This window comes from Ceratotherium simum, chromosome 1, assembly GCF_057802395.1.
Source record: "Ceratotherium simum simum isolate JZ-2026a chromosome 1, ASM5780239v1, whole genome shotgun sequence".
Lineage (NCBI taxonomy): Eukaryota > Metazoa > Chordata > Mammalia > Perissodactyla > Rhinocerotidae > Ceratotherium > Ceratotherium simum.
Genome location: NC_141900.1, coordinates 79,085,953 through 79,098,816, shown reverse-complemented (window position 1 = coordinate 79,098,816; position 12,864 = coordinate 79,085,953). Strand labels below are relative to the sequence as shown.

The 12,864-nt window shown below is 37.0% G+C and overlaps 1 protein-coding gene across 2 annotated transcripts in view; it reads right to left on the bottom strand.

Moving 5' to 3' along the window:
• CPED1 (cadherin like and PC-esterase domain containing 1) overlaps positions 1 to 12,864 on the bottom strand; it is a 265,453-nt gene that overhangs the window by 35,740 nt on the left and 216,849 nt on the right. For both annotated transcript variants that reach the window (XM_014785341.2, XM_087430096.1), the window contains one exon: positions 5,867 to 5,984. In XM_014785341.2, the coding sequence (XP_014640827.1) occupies positions 5,867 to 5,984 (118 nt within the window). The remainder of the gene's footprint in view (positions 1 to 5,866; positions 5,985 to 12,864) is intronic.

The following is a 12,864-nucleotide window of genomic DNA, read 5'->3' as shown; positions in this document are numbered from 1 at the left end:
AATACGTATTCAGAATACTTCAGCTTTTAGTGTGGCTACCTTAATAATTTATAAGAAAAAATCAAGAAATGATTTTTGTTTTTCCCTTGTTCATCTTTTCAGAAATGGCGTTTGAACCAGCACATGAGGTAGAGTGGTCATTTATCTCCTGTGTGGAGAAGATCCTGATGTCACCAGCAACTCCCTGCTCTACCCTAAAGGTCTTATTACGTTACTACTATATATTTCTCTATAAAATATTGAGGAGCTAAACATTCCCAGCTACTTTTTGAGTTAGAAAGAAAAAATTTTCACAAGTTTGTCCATTCTGGCTTTTATTTGTGGTATTGCTAGCAAAAGTATCTGGTGTGATTAATTTTAGTGGGAAGAATTTCTGCTTTCAGGGGATGACTATCATGTAGTTTACATTTCACGACCTCAGGGATGTCAGAATTGTGTATGTGAGTGTGTGCCTGTGTGGAAATAGTTACAAATAATAAAATATGAAAGCAGATCTAGCTTATGGTGTACTAGTCGATCACAGAAAGGGAAAAAAGTGGGGGTATATTACGAGAGAGAAACTGAAGGAGATAAAAGAAAATATTACTTTCTAGGAGGATTTTAATTTAATACATTATTGAAATGTCTATCTTATTAGATGTTAGCTATGATTGGTATTAAATACCATAATAATTAAAAAAAATAGCTAACATTTTCATAGCACCTGCCAGATGCTGGGGATATTCTGAGCACTTTAATACACTAACTTATTTAAGCCTCTTAACTATAATGCTAAACCTCAAAAATATATAATCAGGTTACAAGGTTACAATTTACACATGTAAAATAATTACCTCATAATAATATGTAATGCATAATTGAGTAAAAATATCTGTGTGGTCCTGACACATACACCTGGGCTCTGTGGACCTCAACACGGCACATTAAAGTCACCTAGAGAGATTTTTAAAATCCCCATGCCCAGGTTGTAGCCTAGACTGATTAAATCAGAACCACTGGGTATGGGCCTCAGGCATCAGTATTTTTTTAATGCTTTTCAGGTGATTCCAATATGCAGCCAAGGTTGAGCACCACTGTTTAACTTGGACAAATCACTTAATCTTTTCTCTATAAGGAAAATATGTATAGCACCTGCTGTAGTGCCCAATACCTAGATTGATGAATATATGTTACTCCCCCACCCCCACCTTAAATAAGCCATGGTAGTTCAGAATAAAGAAAGCACCACGGGAGCCAGAGTTGTCTGGAAGGTTCCATGGAGCTCACAAAATGTAATTAGGTCTCATGGATAGATAAGATTTGGAGAGATGAAATGGGTGGCACTTTAGGGACAGTGACGAGGCGGGCCTGACAGGAGTGAGACTAAAGAAGTGACTGGCCTCCACAACAGAGTGTATATATTTGAGGGAAAAAGAAGGTCTGCTAGGTGAAAGGTTTTTCCAAAGTTTCCAGATGTAGAGAATAGCAGTACTTCTAAAAGATACAACACAGAGAGTTTAGGAGAGGTGCTGGTTTTTGAATGGCGAAATGAAGACTAACCTCAAAAGTATTTGTTTCTCCATCCAATTCTCTTTTGTAACTTTTCTGTGTTTTTCATTCAGAATATATCTTGCTTTCTAATCCTAATTTTGCTCTGGCATACAGAGTTTGCAATCAATCATCAACCCCTTCACATCTTTGCATGGCTCCTTCTAATACTATGTGGTTTAGACACAGCCTTAAGTTTAACCTCTGTTGATGAATCTCCTCAAGGAAATCTACTTCCCGAGGATCCTTTTCTTCATAGACATGTGCATTCAGTGGGGCATCTAAAATCCTCTTGGATGTGGTTGTAATCCTCTTTTACAGATGAGGTAAACTGAGGTCTAAAGAGTTAAATGACAGAAGTAGGATCGTGCTGTTAACGACAGGGCTAGACCAGAAATGAGGTCTCCCAGTCTCCAATTTGCTAATCCTTTTCTCATGTTAGGTTAAGTCAGCACAAAATCATTGGTTGAAAATGAAATATAGCTCAACAGTCTCTTTGGTAGCACTCATAGGGAAACCCACAAACAGGTTGTTATGATGAACTTACCTTTATTTTAAAAAGCTGAATTTATTCATTGGGTTCATGTGTTGACAGGGACTATGTTTTCAAAAAAAGATTGTTAATTTTCTTTCTAATAGGATGGCAGTATGTTGGGGCCATAAATGTATTTCTGCTACTGAGATTATGTTTAGTAATATTTTGAAGGGTTCAGTTTTCATCAGATCCTTGAGCATCTAAGAGCACATGCATCCTCTCCCCCAGACACTCTCTCTCCCCCTAACCTTGCTGACAGTTAATTTTGTACAAATTGAGGCCTTCTTTGGTCATTTGCTGCTAAGGTTGAAGAAACAAAGTGGCCAACTGCATGCACAAAGATTCAAATACGGGTGCAATTAGTTTGTGGGCATAAAATCGCATGCACATAAAAAAGACGTCTGATTGGGTCTCTGAAAACTTGGCCCCAATGGTTCATACTGCTATATATTTACACAGTCATAACTCTTTGCATTTTTGTATTAGTTAACAATGTCTTTTTTTATTGTGAGTTAGTAACACTGCTTGAAATAGACATCTGTATAACATCTGCAGGACTGGAGTTTCTTGACATTTTAAATGATAACAGCTTTCAACTAAAATTGTCAAGAAGAAGGATATAAATTTTATGTTATATATTTAAATGTTGAATGAATCAAAGCTGTGATTTCTGAAATAAAGTATGACATATGTTTTAGAGAATAACATTCTGAGGGATGAAATTGCCTTTTGAGAGAAGTTACTTGATTTATAATTATGACTTTATATTTAATACAAGTTAGATTTCAGCCATTTAAGTGAATCAGATTGGGTGATATAATGGAGAAAAAAAATTCAACTTTGTGACTTAGGGCCATGGTGATATGCAAAATCATATAGATGATAGCACTAATTCCTGACTCTATACTGCTATAAAATAAAGCAGTATTTACTTAAGGAGAAAAAATACATCTATATTTCAAATATTAGAAGTATTAAAGTGTAAGTTGTAATATTTCCTTGCTGAAACTAAGACATGATAAAATCTTTTGTTTACATTATCATAAAATGCAATCTGAACTACTTTCCTTAAAGGTAATTCTCATTGGCTAATCATCATATACATTTCTTCTTTCTCCAAATTAGAAGAACTATTTTTTCTTTCTTAAGCAAGAGATTTTATTCTTAGGTTGTGTCTTATAGTTAAATTATTTTCTAAAGACTAGATATCAACTTAAGAATAAAAAAAAAAATCCCTCCAAATTATATTAGCTAGTGTTATTGAAAAGACATTTTGACCATCATGACATTGGCAAGGTGAAAAAATTGATCCAGTTCTGCCAAATAACTGTAATGTGCTGTGAAAATAAGATTTTGGAATCAATCTGTGGCCTCATAAGCTGAAGTCAGAGACCCTAAATAAACTTCCTTCCAATGTTGTCACCAATGACAACTTCTTTCAACAGGGGGAAGTCCTACCACGAAGGAAGGAGATCATTTCCAGCAGCAAAAAATCCATTCTTGCAAACTGCTGTTCCCAATCTCACTCATTTACTTTGATTCTTTAGGTCTTTAGAATCTCAAGGGTGGACCAGTTATCCATAATTGATTGTGCCCTGGCTGCTCAGAGTCTTCTGTAGAGGGAGGAGGGCTTGGATCTTGGTTTTAGTTCAGCAACCACTTTTAAATCATGTATTAGACACTGAAAGATGAATAAAGGACAATCTCTTCTCTGGAGAAACATACAATCTAGGGCAGTCAACAGTAAAAACTTATTGCTAATGCATCTTTGACATATTAATACGCATACACTGTAATAGATGTACATATACTTCCATATGTATATATTATGTCCATTATAAAATGAAAATAAGAATGATTAGATAAAAATAAAAGTACATATATTTTTATCTTTACTGGCTCCATCCCCGTGGATTGTCCTGGGCCTCTCCCTCCCCTTGTTCAGATGCATCATTCCACTTTGAAGACTACTGATTAGAGAAAGGGAGAGAAACACATAAATTAAACACCTGAAACATGATGAGGTAAGTGCTATTGCAGACATGTGCCCAAAGTATTCTGAGAGCACAGAAGAGAAGGTAGTCTGGGTAGGGGTGGAGAATGGGGGAGTGCTAAAGAAGGGCTTCCTTCTTTAGCAGGAGAAGTAGGCCAAGATGAGAAGGAGACTTTTAGGAGCAGGGAATAGCATGGACAGGAGCCTGGAGTCCTGAAGCAGCAGCATTATCGGCATTAAGTGAGGCCGAGGGGCTGATAGGAATTCGGAGAGATTGGAAGGGTCAGATTGTGGAGGCCTGGAATTGTCAGGTGAAGGAGCATGGGCTTGATTGGGGAGTCAATTTTGGGGGCTTCTCTAAAGAGGCCTCACTACTCAAGTTACCAGAAGGCCCCTGTTCTATGACAGCCTCCACAGTAAAGACCAGGCACGGAGACGGCTTCGTATCAGGGCCTGGCACAAGTTACTTATTTAAATTTAATTTAATGGCCAGAAGAAGCTACCACTTCTTGAAGAATCTCAGTAATGTATTTCAACTTTCTGTTGTGAGGAATTTTTGACTTGGTTCAGTAGGAGGAACAGAATTAAGTTGTTTTATGATTCTCATAAATTGTCATCTGATAAAAAAATACTTAACTAGACACACTGGTGTCTCCTTTGTATGTAAGAGTATATATCTCATTTAGCAGAAATCATAAATCATACCACTGACACATCATAAAGGGTAAATCCCTCCCTATACACTGACTGTAATTTATTATTTAGAACACATGTTCAAGAACGGGGATATGCCCATGTTTGCTAACCGTGCATGCCAAATTGCAATTTGTCCTGCCCATTTGTGAAACTCATTTCTCATTCGAGCTGTGGTGTGAAGTTCATGGCAAGGGGAGAAAAGCTCCTGAGTGTTTTCTCAGACTTTTTAGATGAAGGGAGACCTGGGGTCAGGAGGCCAGAGTGGTAACCAGGAATCTCAGAGAAGATGCTCCCTACTCGTCTTATCACCTTGGAGGTATTTTTGGTCCCAGCTCTGGCTTGACCCCACTAGTCTCCACTGAAAGAGGAGGGCTGGGGAAGGAGAGAAACAGGGAATGTGGATAGTGGCACCAAAGTCTCTCATTCCAGGTCTGTGCTAGGCTTAGGCAGGATTGAACACCGTGAGTTGAATTTGACATCATAATTTTCCTACCTCTATTAATACTTAACATATGGGAGACATTAGTGACCATTCCAAAGATTTTTTTTAATTAAAAGAAATAATTTAAAACTGAACATATATACTCTGCAGTTCTTTGATTCATAAGGTCAATAGATATTTATTTTGTACCTACTCTGAGAAATTAGAGTGCTAAGTGAATTGATACAGTGTGAACAAATCAGACTCTCTGCCCTTATGCAGCTGACAGACTGAGAAGGCTGATATCAAGCAATTAGTTGCATACTTAATCATTTAAATAATTGGTGTAACTGCTGTGGAAGAAAGCGCAGGATCTATGGGAGTATAGAATAAGGAAACAAATCAGAGCTTAAGGAAGGCTCTCTGGCACAAGTGACTTTTGAGCTGAGATCTGTATATGAGTATGGATTAACTAGGCAAAGAGTAGAGGGTGAAGAGAAAAGCATTTGATTAATCAAAATATCTCACACATTAAAACCAAGCATTTATATGAATTATATGTGTCACAGTTCACGCTAATAAAAAAGTGATGTATTACCTTGATTTTTTGTGCAAGCATAGTTTAAATAAGCATATACTTATGTATATTAAAGGATTTTCTTTTAAGAGAAAAGGTATACAATGTGATAGTCACCTTTTGTGTCCCCAGATGGACAAATCTTTATCTCACGCTGTGAAATGGCTTCAATGTAGTCAGAGGAAATAGGCTGTAACCCACAGGTTTCCTCCGGGTGAATCAGTAAGCCACAGTCCTGCAGTAAAATGATAGAAATTAGCTGTCACAGTAATTAACCTGACCTATAATAATAAAATATAAAAAATAAGATTTTCTGTGCCAAATAACTTTTATTGATAAAAGGGAGCAATTCTTATTTACCTTTCTTGGGGTATTGACTTATTAATAGTTTTTGTGCTATAAGTAGCTACTTGCATTTGGGGATTAATATAAATTCTAATGACAATTTAATATTTATTTTGGCATTGATATTGATGTTATTGCTCTGCCAATTTTTAAAGAAATAGATGCAATTTTTACTTTAAAAATATACCTATGTGTTGACTCATTAAAAATATAACATACCATAATAGAAGACAACATTACCCTGTAATATTGTGGAAAAGAGAGTTAATGTGAGAAGGGAAATGGAAATATTTGGGGAAAATATTAATTTATCAGATGAATTTCACTTGAGTGAACATTTATTAAAGACCTTGATATGCCAGGAATGTAATCAAATACAAATATTTTATTCAAAACATGTTCATATATTTATAAAAGTAGGTAACATCTCACTGCAATGAATATCATCACAGAGGTGTTCTGTACTAAGCAACGCCTTCCATAGTCTGACATGTGCAGTCTGAACAGCAGATCGTTGGCTCTCTGAGACATCTCTCCCCATCTCTTCTCCACTCCAGCAGTTCGGACCACTCTCATTTTCTCTAGCTTATTCTACAAAGCTATTGGCACCTGTACTTGTTCTGTGTCGTTTTATGCTGCCTCACCTGGTTCCCCTGCTGCCTTTCTCACCTGGTTCCCTCAGTCCATCATGATTTAGGGCAGGTAAAAATGCTATAATCTCTATCAGGAATGCTTTCCCCCAAATTTTGCATGGAGAGCATCTTTTTGGGTGTTAGTTCTCAGCAAGGCATTCTTGAAATTCTGGAACAATTATGTATCCTGCTTTTGTCCATGTCAGCACCATTTGTTTCCTTCATACTTTTCACCATTTGGTAATTAGGTTTGTTATTTGTTTCTTTTCCACAAGACTGAATGCTCTATGAGAACAAATAATTATTTTACTCACACATATACCCAGTACCTACCACAAAGTAGGCAACAATAAACATTTACTGAATGCATAAAAGGTGAGAGTTGTCTCCCTCTCTATAGCATAAATTCTCAATAATGGAGAGAAATAATTGTTTGACCTCTTATTTGCTTTGTAACTCTGCCTTTAATGAGCAGTTTCTAGTCAACTTCCCTCATACTCTCAAATATCCTAATCCCCAACTCAATTCCCAGATCTCATACAAAAACGTCCAGGATATTAAGAAACAAAAGGAACTGGGTGGGTGTACAGACTTCTTGAAATCTTGATTTGGTATACATATTTTCATTTTTAATTCATGACTGAAAGTGGAGTTTACCATACTAATTAAAGATTAGAAATGTGATTTGTATTAAAATGTTCATTATAATAAATCAATTAAAAATAACACATAGTTTATAATAATGTGAGGAGTTTTAATCTTAATAAACATCTATGAGTGACATATTTGTGTGTGTGGGGGGTGTGTGTGATATCTATCTATACATTTATTTTCGGTGGAGACTAGACCTTTTGTTTAAGGCTAGAAAAAAAGGTCATTATACATCTATCAGATTGAAAAAAAATGTTTATATCCAACATTAGGGAGGGCAGTGAGAAAAAATTACCATTATACACTGCTGATGGGAGTGTGAATTAGTCCAGCTACTTTGGAAGGCAGTTTATACTAAAACTAAAAACTCACAGACTCCATAGCCCTGAAGTCAGACTTCTTAGCATCTACTGGAGAGAAACCCTCATGCAACACATAAAGAACACGTATAAGGACAAATCTAAATGGACTAACATGGAGAGATTTCCAAGACATATGATTAAGAAAAAACCGAAGAACATGTTTTGTTAAAGAACAATATATGCCATATGAAACACACCATAAACATGCCACAAAGTCACCTAAATTCAGGTACTTCAGATTGAGATGTTGTGTTCAACTTATTAATAAATAAATAAATATTTTATATAAATAAATATATATCTCTCCACGCAAATAATGTTGAAATATTTCTAAAAGACTGGATTTAGATAAACCTTTGCCTGAAAATGATTGTATGGGGTCTCTGTGGTATGCGTGTGCATGATGGTGTCCTGATAGTCATCTGGAGGGCGTTGGAAAGAGAACCCAGAACACAGCTCTAGCCAGTCTCCCTAGATACAACTGGCAAGTATCAATCAATGAGAAAGACATACTGTTACGTGTGCTGATGGCTTGTCTTGTGGGGAACCAAACTGATGAGTGGGTGGGGGATATTTCAGGTGGGTGGCCTTTCTGAGGAGACAACTTCTGAACTGAAGAATGCAAAAAACTGGGGGATGAGAATTCTGAGAAGAAGGAATTGCATGTCAAAGGCCATGAGGAGGGAAAAGAATTTATCTCATATCTTGGGTTAAAAAAAAAGTAAGTCATTTTTTAAAAAAAACGAAATGCTGACAATCTATATATTTTTTTGTGAGGAAGATCAGTCCTGAGCTAACATCTGATGCCAATCCTCCTCTTTTTTTTTCCGCTGAGGAAGATTCGCCCTGGGCTAACATCCATGCCCATCTTCTTCTACTTTATATGGGACACTGCCACAGCATGGCTTGCCTAGCGGTGCATCGGTGTGTGCCAGGGATCCGAACCTGCGAACCCCGGGCTGCCGAAGTGGAGCACTTACACTTAACCGCTGTGCCGCCGGGCCGGCCCCCCCGACAATCTATATTTTAATAATCAAATCATGGAATCTTTTCTTAAGATAGCACCTCCAAGGTTATCTACCATAAATTCCTCACTCAGAGGAAGAATGATTAATTCATCATGTGGTCCTAAGCATTTTTGTATACATCTTTAAAATGGAAAGGTATTAATTGAATATCTAGAACGTGCAAAGTGCCACACTGAGAATATGAGGCCCTGACCTCAAGAGACATAGCCTAGCTCTTCATCAGAAGTTTCTTCTTAATCTTGAACTGAAATCTGCATCTCATTTGTTCTAATTACCCTCTTTGGTACAGCTTAGAATCAATTTACTGTAATAATATATAAGCATGTTCTGATCTGACTTCAAACCTGCTGGCACAAATGAGTGGCAATAGAGCATGATAATATCTTAAAATGTTCAATGTTTGTACTTTCTGAACACACAGGATCCCACATATGAGCCATGATAATAGAGTCAACATAATGCAGAACACAGAGAAGCATAGTGTAAGTGGGAGCCAGACTGAGTGACCTGCTACTTAAAATCTCAGCCTTGTCTTTGTGTTTGAATCATTACCTGGCAAGGTGCTGTCTCTGCCTCAGTTGGAGGTACCCATAGGGTACTTGTTTTTCAACAGACAGTAGATCAGGCCTGTTGGTTCTAACTAAACAACCAAGACTCTAGTAAATTCCAAGATAGGACAGGAATCAAAGTGATATTGCAAGGGATAGACAGAGCAGAGACTGGAGAGGGATGTTAGATTTTGAAATAAATGAAATTTAAAGTCATACCCTCTTGTCTGTAGTTTAGGCCAAAGAATATTCTATTGTATTCTGTGCTTCCTTTTGAATTTCTCTTTAGCAGTTAATCTTTGTTTGGAGTTCATATATCCTAATCTTTTATGTTAAAGTCTTCACTACTTTATAAAGCCAAGACAGCCCACTTGAGTGGATATTAATCATTTTCTGGGGGCAGACGAACAATGTTACCCTTAAAGTTGAGTGAAACAAAGCATATAGCCAAAGGCAGACTCAAGTCCAGAGACTGCCTGACAGAGTTGAGGGAGATAGGAAAGAGAAGGTGGTATCAACATAGCTAGGTGGGCTTCGTGCACAGTTTAGGGCATAAGAGAATAGTGGCACACGCTGGAGAGAGCACCACTGCGTTAGGAGTCGCACTTGTGAATTTTAGCTCCAGCTTTGCCGTGAGCTGGTTGCGTGATATCGAGTAAGTCACTTGATCTGGTTTTCCCAACATAAAATGGCGAACAGTGGAGAGAGGAGAGGAACGGAGAGAGAGAGGGGCAAGAATTGCATGAAATGTTCTCAAGTACTGCAGCAGGCGGTGTTAATGGTCAACACAGTATCCATTCTCCCTTCTTCCTTTCTCAAAGAAAGACCTGTGCTTTGTTGTAGGCAGCAATGCATCTAGCGTTAAAAAACCAAACAAAAGTCTATTTCCCGGTCTCCTTTGTAGCTAAGCTTGGCCATATGAAACAATTCTAGGCAAAGAAATGCAGAACTTGGCTATTGATTTCTGGAAAAGTTTTGCTTCCCTGGCGCCACTTTTTCTTTGTCACTCTGTTTCTTCTTTCCACTTGGAATGCTGATGTGAGTCTGAAGGAGGAGCAGCCATATTGTGACCATGCGGCAACCATAAACAGAAAGATAGAAAGACTTTGGGCTGCCTACCTCTGCACTTCTTGCAATGCATGAAAAACAAACTCCTACTTGGTCAAACCACTATGGAAATGTAAGATGCAGCCAAACTTCTCTCTTCCTCTAAGAGTCTATGAAACCTATTCTTCTCAGGCTCTATGAATTTTTTTGAGTATTCCTTTAGATCTTAAAAGTGATTAACTCCACTAATATAAAAAATTTAAACCTATCTTGAAAGGAAAGATTCATTAGCATCTCTCATTTCCTTCCTCACTGGTGTGATTAGTAATTTGGTCAGGTTCAGGCATATTCAAGAAAATGAATGACAGCTCTTCTTGTCTTAAGTATCATCTCTTGGAGCCTTAGAGTCTAGATACATGGAAAAGGTAGTATTTAGCAGAGTTGCTTAAAATGTTATTAAGCCCCGAAAGCCCCACATTTAGAGTGTATCATTTTGCTGGAGACTTCATACATTCCTGAGTGGATTGTCATAACTCTCAATAGAGTGCAATCAGATCATTAACAGGGATTTTCTTGTTCAAACACATGCAGAGTACACAGGTTTAGGACATAATTTAAACAATTTCCTTAATTTTTCATGAAGTGCTGCAGTGACTAACAGAAGATATTAAGGTGCCCTGGGTGTCGGCCCTGCCCCACCCATGAATACATGTCCCCTGTTTCTTGTTACCAGTTCCCCTGGAAGCTCATTTAGTTCCTTACAGAAGTGTTTAGCCATAAAGAAATTGGTAGTATTTCTCATTTTTAATGTGATGTTGCTATATTTTTAGAGCAATACCAAATTGGACTATTTGATTTGGTAGGTATCTTTAAACCTAACCTACTTTTTTGACCCCACAGAATCATTCCTGTAAGATGAAACAATTCTCCTCTTCCCCCATTAAATAACATAAAATGCCCACCTAAATTTAAAAATAAACATTCACTCCCTGTGCCACCCAGCTCCTTCCAGAGAGACCCATTTCTTCTCCTTCCCCTGGGCTGCTGTTATTCCCAATAAGTCAGTAGTGATCTCTCAAACTTGACAATCCTGGCATGGTTGCCTCCCTCCAGAAAGGCAGAGTTCCCTTCCAGATCAGGACTTTTCTGTTTCCCACAATAAATTAGGTTCCTGAGGAGCTAATTTCACTATCTTGTTCCAAAGGAACGAATTATTTTCTGTCTTCACACTGTCTCTAAATTTAACAACTGCTTTCCTTGTATTGTAGTCAGCCAGCCATAAAATACTGAGTAGCTATTGTGTGAGTGAGAGTATTAGACACCGAATGAACATTTATAGAATAATTAGCTGAGGTATACATTAGCAATAAATAATTACAGCATAATCCATTCGAAATTATCCTTTACATGCCACAGTGATCCTAAAACAATGTTTTTCATGAAGAAAAGAGTGTAATGCATATAAATTCATATTAAGAGAGATTTATATTCTTTATGGAAGGCAATTTGGAAATATTTTGCAAATATAATTATACCACTAAGACTTTATCCTATAGCTGTACTTTATAAAGTCTGTAAAGATTCATGTTCAAAGAAATTTACTGAAGCACTTCATGTAATAACAGAAAAATGACACAACTAAGTGTCTATCAATAGGGAACTGGTAAATAACTTATCCATCCATATAATGGAATATTTTTTCATTCTTAGACAAGAAGGATGCAGAGTGAAGATACGGAGAGATATATTATTAAGAACAACTAAACAAGTTGCAGAGTATTATATATACCATGATCTTATTAAGTAAAATAAAGTTCTAGATATTATATACGCTTGACTATACATACCTAACTTCTGGAATAATACACAAGAAACTCTGAACAGTGGCTCTTTTAGAAGATTAAGAATGGTAGGCCAGAGATGGGGAAGCAAAAGTGAACTTTTACTTCTTATTTATGTTTTTGAAGATTTTGCCATTAGTGTGAATTATGCTTATATTTTTAAAAATACAAATTTAAGTGAAGAAAATAATATTTAAAATGGTGAAGTGAAAGACAGAAAATCACAAAAGGACTGATAGCTCCTTTGGGGGTATATTAATTTCCTATGACTGCCATAACATAGGACCACAAACTGGGTGGCTTAGAACAACTGAAACTTATTGTCTCACAGGTCTGGAGGCCAGTGTCCAGAATCAAGATGTTGGCAGATTTGTTTCCTTCTGAGGGTGTGAAAGACTATGAGCATGCATAGTCATTTAATACTGCCCTATGTTCATGGAGTTTATAGTTTATCAGAGGAAATTGAGTAAATATTCCAGGTAGAAGGATGAGCATCTGAAACATTCTAGAACTGAGTGAAAACATGGCCATTCATGTTTAGAGTGGGTGGTGTTTGGAGACCAAGATGGGAAGTGGGTAGAAATCAGTAAAATTATTTTACAATCATGATTTTCATCCTTGGCTCATTCTAATGACACAAAGTTTAGGACTGTGGCAATGA